Source organism: Stegastes partitus, unplaced genomic scaffold, assembly GCF_000690725.1.
Source record: "Stegastes partitus isolate 25-593 unplaced genomic scaffold, Stegastes_partitus-1.0.2 Scaffold1267, whole genome shotgun sequence".
Taxonomy (NCBI): domain Eukaryota; kingdom Metazoa; phylum Chordata; class Actinopteri; family Pomacentridae; genus Stegastes; species Stegastes partitus.
In genome coordinates this window covers 79633-93687 of record NW_007578998.1, presented here as the reverse complement: position 1 = coordinate 93687, position 14055 = coordinate 79633, and the positions used below count along the sequence as shown (strand labels likewise).

Here is a 14055-nt window from a genome sequence, read left to right as displayed (position 1 = left end):
AGACGAGTCACGAGCATTTAAAACGACGTTAACGAGCTGACGAGCAGAGCTGATGGTAGGTCGTGTGTTAGCCACGTGCTAAACCAGGATGTTTTCAGAGACGATGTTTCTTTCATTTAAATTTTAGCCTCAAAGTTCTTCTGTTGGGAGCGTTTCCATTAGCAGGGCTGGATGTCGGAGGTCGAACTAGTTTGTTTTTGAGACCAGAGTTTATCTGAACGTGAAGCGGTGCAGAGGTTCCACCAGAGCCGGATGATGCTGCAGAACGGATCGGACCAGTTCAGTGGACACGCAGCAGCAGCAGCTCCATACGTGATCATAAACGTGTTGCTGATGTGGCTTCACTAACCGTCACTTCTCCACTTAAACATCAGACGTATTTGTGCTTCTCGTGTCACTCTGCAGGAATTCACCAGTTGGTTTCAAAGCTCCTGCAACAAGCTGCGTTTTCTGCCTCCAAACTGACACGCGGCTGTAAAGTCTGAAATCCCATAAATCCTGAGTTAGCAGCAAACTGCACGTTTCCAGACTTAGCTTCAGACGCTGTTCCTCCAGAGAGCGGTGGAGGCGAGGGCAGCTCTGTGATGGATCGCTGTCAGGATCTGCTCAGACTCTCAGACTCCATCTTTCTCTGCCGTCACTCCAGCTGCAGCGAACACAGACGTGGCCTCGTCCTCACCGTCACTCTGTCCTCGTGTCGCTCTGTGAACTGCTGAACCGGAGAACAGCTGTTTCTCTGGCCTCTTTGTGCTTCTGCATTCCTGGACGAGCAGCTCGGAGCACAGCGCCGCCGTTTACATGCACACGAACACAAACACAGCGTTCATCCAGGCGAGCGCAGCAGCACATGCTAGCCCTCCTCCACAGATGGAGACCCGTCACTGGGCTGCTGCTGAGTGTTTCTGTGGGTGCGTGTGGCCCCCTGCTGGTGACCCGCTGAACTGCGTTTCCAGTGAGAAGCAGCATCTTCTGGAGATTCATCCTTGTGAATTAATTCCAGGCTCACGTGATGAGTCACGCTGACCCACATAAAACCATCTCGTCGTGTTCAGCCACGACTCCATGGCAGTGAGACGCCGACCGGCCTCCGGTTTGAGCCTCGGTCCTCTGATGGAAGCAAACAGACTGATTCCTCCACCGAACCTCTGCAGGAGAACGAGCACGACACGAGGACTTCATCAGGCGTGTTCCTGAACGCAGCTCTGCACTGAGGTTTCCATTTACTTCAGATGTTTTTGTGGCTGCATGACAGAGCTGGAGAGTTTAACTGCAGCACCAACAGAACATCTGATCCCTGCCGGTCCTGGTATCGTTTCAGTGTCACCAGAATTACACCATTTATCGGATTAATCCACAATAACTTTAATGAGATTCTAAATTTCAGGACCATCCATGAACGAAACACGCGACCAGCAGCTGCAGTCCGGTTTCAATTCAGCATAAAAATACATTTTGCATCAGAGATAATCGATTCTCCACGACTGACTCAACTCCAACCAGAAGTCAGAAGTGATTTTGGACAACGTGACTTATTTTAGGGAATTCTCGAGTCTGTCTGGACGAGTTTTGAGTCATTTCCAACTATTTTATTTGACTGTGGACAAGTTTAAAATCATCCTGAACACTTGTAAACTATAAAAACATGCTAATACTAACGACTACAAGCAGATCCCCGCCCAGCCAAACACGTCTGCATCAACTAAAACACACCATTAACGGTACAACTCGTGTCTCTGCAGTCTGAAGCCGCTGGACATCGAGTTCATGAAGCGACTCCACGACAAAGTCAACGTCATCCCTCTCATCGCCAAGGCCGACACCCTGACCCCCGAGGAGTGCCAGCTGTTCAAGAAGCAGGTAGAAACCCTGTTTAATGCATTTAAAGTTATGCTAGCAGCTTGGTACCGCTGTCTAAACCAGTTAGCCTAGCTTAGCATCAAGAATAAGTCTGCAGTAGCTGGATGAGGTGACTTTGCTGAGTGTTTTTGCCACGATTTCTCATCGCAGAGATTAAAAACAAGAGTTGTGTGTTCAGTAGTCAGCCTAACATGTGCTGGAAGCCATATTTTTTCATGCTAAGCTAGGCTAATTGCCTCCTGATGCTATCAGTCAGTTTCCCAGGTTCCTAAGCGCAGAGGAAACTAAGACTCTAAGCTGATTTTTGACTTGTTTTAAATATGTTGATTAGCTTTTAGATGGGAACTTAATACCACTCTCTGAGCCAGTTAGCCTAGCTTAGCATGAAGACGGTGAAAACTGCAGCATGGCTCTGAAAAATCCAATTCATTTGTCGTGTTTATGTCACAACTGCTCGTTCTAGACATTAAAAAGAAACGATGTGTTCATTAGTGAGTCTAACAGGTGCCTGAAGCCATATCTTTCATGCTAAGCTAAGCTAATGGCCTCCTGGTGCTACAGATGTGCCTCCCAGAATCAGATTTGCATAAGAAGAAGGCCTCTGAGCCGATCCCTGATCCCTCTTTCTGCCTCCTGCAGATCATGAAGGAGATCCAGGAGCACAAAATCAAAATCTACGAGTTCCCGGACACGGAGGACGACGAGGACAACAAGCTGATCAGAAAGATCAAGGTAACGGAGCTGCTGATTGGTCAGACGCTGCAGCTGCAGACGGACCAATCAAAGAGCTTCCAGGAGATGCAAAGATGAGCGGAGTCACCAATCAGATAAACTCATTATTATTTGAAAAGGCTGAACTTTCTAACGACGCGGTGTTTGCCGTCCAGGAGAAGATGCCGCTGGCCGTCGTCGGTAGCAACGTGGTCATCGAGGTGAACGGGAAGAAGGTCCGCGGTCGGCAGTACCCGTGGGGCGTGGCTGAAGGTAGGTCCGTCTGGAAGGTCCGGTTCAGCTTCAGAACCGACAGGGTGAAGTAGGACGCGACAGGTTAACGAGCTGCAGCGGCGAAGCTCTGACCTCCGGCCCGGTCCTCAGACTCAACTCCAAACGCTCGAGCATGTTGGTGTTTCTGCTGTGGGATGGATGGAGCATGACCTCCCCGACAGTCTGGACTCTGCATGTCCCCCCACAGAGACCCTCCCACACCCACTCAGTGTGGAAACCACGGCAACACGAGCTCCTGTCAACATGTGAACAGACCTTAGACCTCATTTCACTTCATCTTAATTCACTATTTTCTAACTTTTTAAGTACAAAACAGTTTTTTTAAAAAAGCCTCCAAGATGTGAACAAGAAAACAAAACAGTTAAAACAGCATGAAAGTCTTGTTCACTGGTGGAGGGTTTTGGGTTTTTAGACGGAAAAGTCCAAATTCTCAAATTTCAGCTTCTTAAATGTGAATATTTTCTGAACCTCTTTGGACAAAACATTAACATTGTTTGTGTCGTTAATTTAAGAGTCATTTTTAATTAAAAGCATCAAGTGAAGCATCAACTAAACGTTTTATGACGTTAAACTTTAACTGACATCGTGTGAGAGAGGTACTGACAGATACAGATGTAGAGATTTCTCTCAGACTCAAACACAGTAAAATGGTGTAAGTTCTTGGAAAAGAACAATTATTTGTAAAAATACAGATTTTTTAAATCATTTACAGTTTTGGTCTGTTTTATAGTCAACATTTAAATTAATGTTGTTTTGGCTGTAGTTTCACCAAATATCTGTAATTTAACAGAATATCTGTTAAAGAAAAACATTTACGCATAATCTCTCTTTAAAATCACTCTATTATTATTGTTTTTATTGTTATTCTTTTTAAATTAAGTTTTTTAGATGATTGAAATACAGAAAAAAATAATAAAAAGTGTAATTTTGCATTCAAACATAAAGGGACAAATTAATATTTGTAAAAATACAGATTTTGGACATAATTTATAGTTTTTTAAAGTCGACATATTAATAAACGCTTTTTTCTGTTAATAAACGTCATCAGTACCGGAGCTGAATAATAAAACTGTTTAAAAAGTGATTTCCTGTTTGTCAGTATCTGTAAAATAACACGTCGAAATAAAATAAAAAAACCTTCATTTTACTCTCAAATGCATTATTTGTAAAAAATAATAATAATAAAATAAATAAATTAATAAAACAAACTCATTATTTGTAAAAATAAATAAATAAAAATTACAGGTTTCTGATGTGATCGACATTTTTGACCTTTTGAAAATATGATTTTCTGTGACTTTACAGAACATTATCTTGGAATACGGATCAGTAATCTGTACAGAACCAGCAGATGTGTGAATAACGACCAGTCCAAAGCCTTTGCTGTGGGTTCTCGGCGGCTGAGCGTCCACCTGCTCGGAGCCTCTTCACATGTTGACAAGTTCTCGGTTTTCTGTCCGTTTCTTCACGACCTCCTTCCCTCGGACACACATGCAAACACTCCCGGTGGTGTTGGTCCCGACCCGGTAGGGATTCTGGAAAAGGCGGGTAGCCGGAGAGTATTCTGGGATGTCAGCCTGCCGCCGTTAGCCTCGATGAACTGTTCTCAGTGGTGTGTTGCTCATGAAGCTGTGAAGTTCTTTTCCTCTGTGTCTCTGTGGTTGACCGCTGATCAGTCTTTCACTATTTCATTCTTTCTTTTCTCTCTTTTTTCTTTTTGTTTTTTTCTTCTTTTTTTCTTCGTCTGTTCTTTTCCATGACTGACAGAGGGCATTTTTGGTAAACGAAACCATCTTTCACTTTATTTCCAGCCTCCATCTTCTGCCCCGTCCCTCCTTTTCCCTCCACCTTTCTGTTGCTGTGCTGTCTCATCATTAGGCTGATGGTCAAACCAATGCTCGAATCAGACCTGGGCTGCAGACCGAAACGCTCCCGAAGCCACAAAACCTGCATTTTAGAGGCAAAAAGAGGAACGTAGACGAGCAAAGAGGCTGAAATCCTTCATGTGATCCCGTTAGACGGCTGATAAATGAGCCTTTAGGAGAATAGACGCTGGATTTGGCACAAATCACACATTTAAGAGACGGTTTATGTCATACTGATGACAGAACAGAATTAAATATGGATAAGTACTGTCAGCACCGCACAACAACATACATAAAAGGCTTGTGATGTGATGTGGAGGCGTACATTAAATACGTGAACAGAAGAAACAGAACTTGAGTGTTACTGAATGTTTTGGAGCTGCTCAAGTTTTTCTGAGCTGAAGTCAACCCGATGGATCACATGATGGACGGCGGCTTCTGCTGCTCAGAGCCAACCAGATCCGGTTCTATTGGAAATCTTGTTTTCGGCTTTCGGTTCCCAACATTTTGTGTTCTGCCGCAGAAGCAGCTGAGATCTGGGAACTCGTAGACGAGGCGAGAAACACGAGCAGTCAGAGGTTCAGGCAGCTCGTTGGTCAGAGTTGGTGAGAGCGGTTCTGGTTCTGCTGTTTAACATCTTTGGTTTTGGTCGATGAAGAACTTGTCCTGAGTTTCTAATGACACATAACTCTTGATCTTTGTCACCAAAAACAATCATTTATTTTGGTTCTTCCAAAGATTTATTGAAGGTTTTCTGGAGATATGATGAAATGTGCTGAGTCCAAAATATCCTGAGTGGTTCTGCTCGACTCCAGCTGCTGACTCCTCTGATCCAGTTTCAGCAGAACCATCTGATCCACTCATGAGACTCAGACACTGCAGCGGGAAAGTCTGAGGAGCTCAGCAAAGATCTGGAGAAGAACATCATCAGAAAGTCACTTGGATCCATTTCAGAGCAGCTTCAGATCCAGAACCATCAGTGTGTCAGCATAAAGTTCATGGTCCAGTTGTGTTACTGCCACCATCAGGAAGGAAACACAAACTAGCAGCTGCTGCTGAGAGACGACTGGTCAGGATGGTCAAGAGTCAACCAGGAACCAGCAGGAAGCAGCTCTGGATGGACCAGAAGCTGCTGGAACACAGCTGTCAGTGTCCACAGGGTCTGACATCAACATGAGCTGAGAGGTGATGGAGAAGGAAGTTCTTCCTCTAGAAGCAGAACCTTAAAGCTCCACTGAAGTCTGCTGCTGGTCACATGGACAAAGAAAAGGTCTTCTGGAGGAAAGTTCTGGTCAGATGGAACCAACACTGAGCAGAACCATGTCTGGAGGAGAGAAGGTGAGGCCTTTAACCCCAAGAACACCAAACCTACCATCAAGCATGGAGGTGGCAGCATCATGCTCTGGTTCTGTTCTGCTGTAGATGGACCAATGAAAAAGGAGGATCACCTCCATGTTGTTCAGGAAAACCTGAAACCATCAGCAGAAGGTTGATCTTGGACACAGTTGGATGTTCCAACCAGACAATGAGTCCAAACACACATCAAAGTGGTGAAGAAATGGTTCCATCAGGCTGGAATGAAGGTTCTAGACTGGTCTCCCCAAAGTCCTGACTGGAACCATCCAGAACCTGTGGACTGATGAAGAAACAAGTCTGAGTCAGAAAGACGACGAGTTTAGTTGAACTGCAGCGGTTCTGTCCAGAGGAGTCAGAGATGGACCAGAAGCTGGTGGACGGAACCAGAAGAACCCGACTGAGGAGAACATGGACGTCTAACCAGATGTTAGTATTGATATATGAATATTTATGACCCAGCAGGTTTCATCATATCTCCAGAAGACCTTCAGTAAATCTTTATATTTTATTTTCTGTTGCGGGTTAAACCCGTGTACCGGTCCGACTGCTCGTGTTTGTTGCTCCGTTTGGTTTGTTTCTGGTGAAGCCACTGTGGTCCCAGATCTCAGCAGCTTTTAACTTTCAACAAGACAAAGCGAGGAACGCCGAGGCTGCAGGAAGCCAGATGTATGTCTGTGGAGACGTGAGGCCTTGTCCCAGGTCTGATGCTGTGACTAGTCATGGAGAACCCTAGAGGCTGTCTGGTGCTGAAGAAACATCACTCTAACGCCGTGGGTCCCTTCGTTGCTCCGGTGGTACCGACCCGTTTGATGTCACCGCACCACCGGGCCAACGACGGGGCTCCACCTCCCTAACGCATCGCTTATAGGCTCATGGGCAGTTAACGGTTAGCGGTTAGCGTCTCCCAGTCGGGCATGTTAGCGGCTCATCCAGGTAACATGTGGCTTGGTGTCATGAACCTCACTCATTAGCACACGTTGAGCTTAATGTCAGACTTTAACGTGTCCACTTCTGTGCATGTTCCAGGTTTAAGGTTGTGCTTTGACTTCATTAAACACCATGAACAAGCTGGTAGTGGAAGCACTGAGGCTCAAAACACCTGACGACTCCTTTTATTCTCATTGACGAGTAACGAGCTAAAACCCTCCAAATGAAAAGCATCGTCAGGTATTTTCTGCCGAGCTGAGATGTTTTTCCTCCTCTGAACCCCTGACCCCACTGAGCTCCTCTACTCGCCCCCTCCTCGAGGCTTGCGCCCCCTGCTGGTCATGCACATGTAACACCTCCCCTCCCGTAGCCAGTCAGCTTGGACACATGCAGCTTATGGTGTTGATCCTGGGCCAAATCTGGGCTCAATCTGGGCCAAACACGGGCCGATTCTGGGCCAAGTAACAAACCCGGCTGCTCCAGAAGACAGTAGGAGTCTGCAGCACCGGAGGCTGCACCGACAGGACCGAGACAGCGCCCCCTACTGCAGCGGAGGACCGGTGGAGGGATTTATTATTTCTGTTCAAGACAAAATATGTAAAGAAAAACTAAATATGTACCAGTACTTTTTAATTTTAAAGGTTTAATCCATAAATATAGTACTTTCTAAGAAGTTATGGATTTAAAGCTTTATTATTTAAGATAAAATACTGCTGTCTGTACCGGTACTTTTTAATTTTAGAAGCTTGTGCCACTTAATATTTTCTAAACAGTTATGGATGTAAAGGTTTATTCAAGACAAAATAATACTACTCATAATATACTATTAAATTTAGAGGTTCATTCCATAAATGTAGTACTTTTAAAGAACTTATGGATCAAGAGTTATGGTTTTAAAGGTTTATTCAGATCAAAATACTACTTTATGTACGAGTACTTTTTATCTTTAAAAGTTTGTTCCACTTAGATAATATTGTCTAAGTTAGTTTTAAACATTTAATTATAAGAGGCTGAGAGTCTTCGTGACTCCTCCAGCTAGCAGCTAGCGTTAGCAGCTAATGCTAACAGCTAACGCTAGTGTATTTAAATGAGCAAACCTGCCATTAAAACTAAATATTCTAATGTGTGTGTGATCTACTTTTATCTAAGTTCTTCTCCTCTCGGTGCTGCTGAACTTGGCGAACACCGTGAATGTCACCAGAAGTTCCTTTGTGCAGGAAAAACTTATTTTTTCAGACGATAAAACTCGCTAAAGCTAGCTGAAGCTAAAACTCTGAAAAACTCACCGTTCCCCTGCTCGTCTAGCTAAAACTGTTTTTGGGAAGCAAATTAAATTATTTATAGTTAAAAATGCAAAATGAAGGATAAGTAAAAAAGAAAATACTGTTTTTGATTTTTGTGTTAAGTTTTAACACCTGAACAGCGACGTGGCGCCGACATGTTAGCGCCTTTACGTACTTCACATGCTAATATTTCCATAGAAGGTCCACACTGGAATATTAAACCACTAATTGGATTATTGCATTTTTGATTTTCTAATTTTCCCTCAAATAGCACAAAAACAAACTACAACGCTGTTATGAGTTAAAATTTCCTTTTCAAGTTTGTCATTTAAATAAAGTCTGCTTCCATATCAATGCGTCATTATGTTCATCATCATAAATACACTGAACTTGATTCATACTGTAAATACTCAGAATGATGTAGAACAGGTTCATGTTTATGTTTCCTAAAAACAATAAAAGACAAAAACGTTAATTCATGCCTCTAATATCTGATACGGACTCATGGGTTTATGACCAGCCACTAATACGTCACATATTAATACCAGATAAAACGATAAATGCAGGAGAATCCCTGAAAACTCTCATTTTCAGGTTTTGACGCCTGAACAGCTCCTAAATGTAAACGCTCAACTAGCAAGACCTCCTCCAGGTCCAGTATCTCCCCATTCATCAGGTCCTTCAGCTCAGTGGACGACTGGATCACCGCTGGTTCTGGAGGTGCAGCCTCTGGTTCTGCAGCCGACCCGAACCCGACTCGGTCCAGACCCAGATTTAGCCCCCGCTGGGCCGAACAGTAACTGAAACCCTCCCCTCCGTCAGAGCTCCCTCCTCTAGAAGAGACAGGAGGTCAATGGCTGGCCTGGCAGGCCGCGGGGCGGGACCGCTGCTTAAGTTTCATCAATGGTAAGGTGACGAAGCTCCGCTGGGCCACCCGGACCGCCGGGCCCACCAGGACGAGGCTCCCACAGCTCAGCGGCACTTTATCTGCAGCCCTTTTCCAGAATCCCGTCTGACCTCGTAACCTTGTCTTTGTTGCTGAGGTGGAAGCTCACAGTCTAATAAAAGCTGCTGCTGGTTCTGACCGTGGAAGGCTGTGACCAGACAGGAGGCGACTAACCCAGCTGCTGCTGGTTCTGACTGATCAGTCAGAGCCTCCAGCTGACCTCAGAACATCTGGTTCTGTATCTGCAGCACCCTTATCTACTGACCAGAGTTCTACCTTCAGACTGTGAATGTTCCAGAGGTCCAGGTCCTTCAAGTCCACAGAGGAGGGTCCAGATTGATCACTTTAATGGACTTTTTCCATCATTTCTGAGCCTCAGAACTTCATCAGTACAGCAGATAGACACATGACATTTAGGAGGAAGAACACATCTGGGTTCTGCTAGAACCTGACACCAGATCAGTTCTACATCCATCCAGGTGTCTCAGTCTGAACACTAACTGAAATTTAAGTAGTTTTTGATGGTTTTTGTTTAATTTTAGAAAACTTTTATGTCACTTTAAACAACGTTTTGAGTCGTTTTGGACAAACGTTGAGTCACGTCTGACGGGTTTTTGCCTCTTTGAGCAGATTTTGAGAAGTTGTGACCAGTTCTTCTATAGTTTTGGATCTTTCATGACATTTTAAGCATTTTCTGATGAACTAGTAACACGTCAGAGCTCCGTTTGAATCACTGATAAATGTTTGGACCCACTGGTGTCTCAGGCTGAACACTGGATCTGGTTTCTGTCATTTTGGCGGTAGTAGTTTTGAACAAATTCTGAACAAACTGTGGTTCATTTTGGACCACTGTTGAGCACAGGTTAATATTATGGGATGTCTCATAGTGGTACCAGTCTAATGTCTATGACACAGAGTCATAGAAACAATCATCGGTACCCTGGATGTGGTTCTGGTTCTGATCAGTCACCAGAGGAAACTTTACAAAGTGCATTCTGGGTAAACTTTCCAGGCTCATATCAGCATGTGTGATGGTGGTTGGTCAGAACCAGTTCTGGACGATGGAAGGACCGTTTTACCTCCAGAACCAATCGGGTCTTTTTGGACAGTTTCTCAGTGATCTTCATCAATCTGAGTCACTTCAGTCTAACTTTGAGTCACCACTGGACACATTTCTGGTCATTTTAGCTGCTTTTAGTGTCATTCTGGAAAACTTTAAGTATTTTTGGACACTTTTTGGTCATTTCCTCAGTTTCTCAGGAACAGGGGGTGGATCAGAACCAGTTACTGGAAATGAAAGGTCCATTTTGAGATTTGTTTTTGAGATTTAACCAAGTTGTGTGATTTTTTTTTTAAAACATTTTTTTAGTCATAACAGTTCATGTGTGATGGTTGGTCAGAACCAGTTGTAGACAGTGGAAGGACCGTTTGACCTCCAGAACCTACCAGAACTACCTACAGACAGGGTCCACTCTGAGGAGGATCCTATTCAGACGGACGTACCTTCACAGAGCCCAGATGTGTCCTCAGCCTGTCGTGTGTCCGTCAGATCAAATCCAGACCTTCCTCACATGTAGTCAGACTGAGGAGCTCCTGACGGGTTTAGTCCAGACTGACTCTGAGGATAGATGAAGCAGCGAGCAGCTAATGATCCTGAAAGTAAACGAGCTGCTCTATAGTACCATGATAGACACGTGTGAGTCGATCCAGAAGCTTTGCAGTGACCCGTTGGACTCCACGTCCTCCTCTGTGCTCACAGCCTGACTCCTGGTTCTGTCCATGTGCTGCAGACTTTAAACTGAACCTGTGCTGCTCCTCTGTGGCTGCTGGATGAATGAGGCCGTCATACGTGTTTGTCTGTTCACGTGTGTGTTAATGCCTGACGTGTTTAGTCTGCTGGGATTATTGACCACCGTAGAGGCTTGCAGTGCGTCTCTAGCTCCCCCTAGAGGAACGAGTGTGACGGCCGCCCACACGTCTCCATGCGTAGTAACTGTGACGTCCGTCTGCATTGTCCTCTTTCTTGCTGTGTTTCAGTGGAGAACGGAGAACACTGCGACTTCACGGTGCTGCGCAACATGTTGATCAGGTGAGACGAGTCATTCACTAACGAGCAGCTGGGTTTAAGGTCCTGGTTTAGAGCACTAAAGAGAGGGAAAGGAACAGCAAGCAGGGGTAAAACAATCACATTTGTAGCTGATTTAAACACAGCAGAAGAACGACTTCTTCTTTTATGAGCACAGTTTTGACTTTTTATTGCAGTTAACATTTAAATTTATAAAAACAAAATAAACCTGTATGGAGCAGTGAGAGCGCCAAATTATAAAAATAAATCAGTAAAAGTGGAAATAAAAAGAAGAATAAATAAAATAAAAAATTATTTTATTTTTTATTCCTTTAAAAGCAAAGGAAATATGCGCAGCAGGAATGTCATTGTGCCTTTGCTTTTAAGGAAACATTATTTTAAAAAATTAAATTAAAATAAATGTTTAAAAAATTAATAAAAATGAAAAAAAAATTTAATACATTTTAAAAATAATAAAAACAAATAAATTAAACATTTTAGAAATAATTTAAAAAATATATTTTTTTTTACAATTTAAAATAAAAATATATATTTTTATTATTCTTTTATTTAATTGTCTTTATATTTCTACTTTTATCAGCCGTTTATTTTATGGATCCATGTTTGATTAATATCGCTTCATATTGCCACATTATTTATTTTTTACTTTATTTATTCTTTTTATTTCCACTTTTATTTTATTGTTCTGTTTCTGATTTATTTTGGTAGTTTGGCCTCTCGCTGCTCCATAATGCTGTGAGACATTATTTGTAATTTAACACATCAAATCTTCTGACATTTGCTGATGCTTAATTTAAATAATCTGTCCTTCAAATAATCTCAAATATCTATAAAATAACACTTGTTGACTTGAATACAGTGAAAATCTCCAAAAGAATGAATCAAACTACAAATGCACATTTTCCTGATGCCATTATTTACAGTTTGTTTGTTCCTAAAGCTGCATGTCATTCATCTGAACCTTTTGTCAACAGCTCGCTGATGTTTTTGCTGATTAAATGATGTCATTGTGTTTAATTGGAGTCCTGAGATGAAGGAGGTGTGGACGTAGTCGGTCCACGCTGCTGGCAGACAGAGAGCATTGTGGGAGTTAAAGCTCCACCAGGACAAGGTCTGCTGGATTCATGGTAGCAGCTGGACTGACTGAAGACGTTCCACCTCCATCCATACTGACATCCTGAAGGAGACGTGAACACCTGGGTTTTAATTGGGGGTTTGTTGCTCCTCCCCCTCGTTATGCGAGTCGTTAGTGCTCCACCCTAACGAGCCCCACTGTGGCTAAAGGATGAGATCAAACCTGACTGAGAATCTTCAGACGGCAGGACGAGGTCTCCTGCTTCAGCAGCAGCTTCACGCTTGTCGAGCAGCTGGTTCATTCACATTAACTGATAGGACTGCAGATTATTGGTTAAGGAGACTTCTCAAAGTGAGCATCTCCACCAGTTCAACCAGTTTAACCAGCATCCTGCCCTCTGCTGGTAGACTCTACACCAGGGTAAACATAGAAAACCTTTATTTTTATCATCTCCTGACTCGTTTCTTCCTCCTCCACAGAACCCACATGCAGGACCTGAAGGACGTCACCAACAACGTCCACTATGAGAACTACCGCAGCAAGAAGCTGGCCGCCGTCACCTGCAACGGAGTGGACACCTCCAAGACCAAAGGGCAGCTCACCAAGTAAGAGCCGCCGCCGTCCACGATCCGTCTGAGCTGGTTGAGCAGCCGATACGTGTTCGTTAGCTTAGCATGAAGCAGTTTGGACTCTGGTGGCCCAGAAAGTTCTGCTTTGTTCTCCAAGTGCAGCAGAAGTTCTTAAACATGGCAGAAGAACCTGAGCAGCGTCTGGGTTCTACTCATGAGTGATTACATGAAGTGAAGCGGCGTTGTTCCGCCTGATGGTCTGGACCGGTTCATCCTCAGGTAGAGTTCTGACCCAGTTTGTGTCGCTGCAGGAGTCCTCTGGCCCAGATGGAGGAGGAGCGCCGCGAGCACGTCATGAAGATGAAGAAGATGGAGGCGGAGATGGAGCAGGTGTTCGAGATGAAGGTCAAGGAGAAGAAGCAGAAGCTGAAGGACTCGGAGGCCGAGGTGGGTCCGATATCCCAGGAGTCAGAACCAAGCGGGGAACCGGGTCAACTCTGAACCGACCCGGTGAACGGTGCTTCTGATCGCAGGCGCTGTGAAATGAGTAAAAAACATGATGCTGAAGGTCCAAACGGTGCCGGCAACAAAACAAACATGTAAACAACAACAAATAGTGTTCTGGTTCTGTCAGAACTATGAAGAATCTAATTATAAATATTTACAATTATGTCTGTGATTGATTATCAAATATTCTGAGATGTAGTTAGTGAGTTAGTGAGTTAGTGAGTTAGTGAGTTAGTTAGTTAGTTAGTTAGTGAGTTAGTGAGTTGGTTAGTTAGTTAGTGAGTTAGTTGGTTAGTTAGTTAGTTAGTTAGTTAGGTAGTTAGGTAGGTAGTTAGGTAGGTAGTTAGTGAGTTAGTTAGTGAGTTAGTTAGTTAGGTAGTGAGTTAGGTAGTTAGGTAGGTAGTTAGTGAGTTAGTTAGTGAGTTAGTTAGTGAGTTAGTTAGGTAGGTAGTGAGTTAGTTAGTTAGTTAGTTAGTTAGTTAGTTAGGTAGTGAGTTAATTAGGTAGGTAGGTAGTTAGTTAGTGAGTGAGTGAGTGAGTGAGTGAGTGAGTGAGTGAGTGAGTGAGTTAGTTGGTTAG

The 14055-nt window shown here is 43.7% G+C and overlaps 1 protein-coding gene across 3 annotated transcripts in view; it reads left to right on the top strand.

The window, feature by feature from the left end:
* The window catches only part of LOC103369301 (septin-7-like), a 61006-nt gene that overhangs the window by 42668 nt on the left and 4283 nt on the right, over nucleotides 1–14055 (top strand). For all 3 annotated transcript variants that reach the window (XM_008297985.1, XM_008297984.1, XM_008297986.1), the window contains exons 6-11: nucleotides 1740–1857; nucleotides 2497–2589; nucleotides 2745–2841; nucleotides 11277–11328; nucleotides 12880–13005; nucleotides 13281–13416. In XM_008297985.1, the coding sequence (XP_008296207.1) occupies nucleotides 1740–1857; nucleotides 2497–2589; nucleotides 2745–2841; nucleotides 11277–11328; nucleotides 12880–13005; nucleotides 13281–13416 (622 nt within the window). The remainder of the gene's footprint in view (nucleotides 1–1739; nucleotides 1858–2496; nucleotides 2590–2744; nucleotides 2842–11276; nucleotides 11329–12879; nucleotides 13006–13280; nucleotides 13417–14055) is intronic.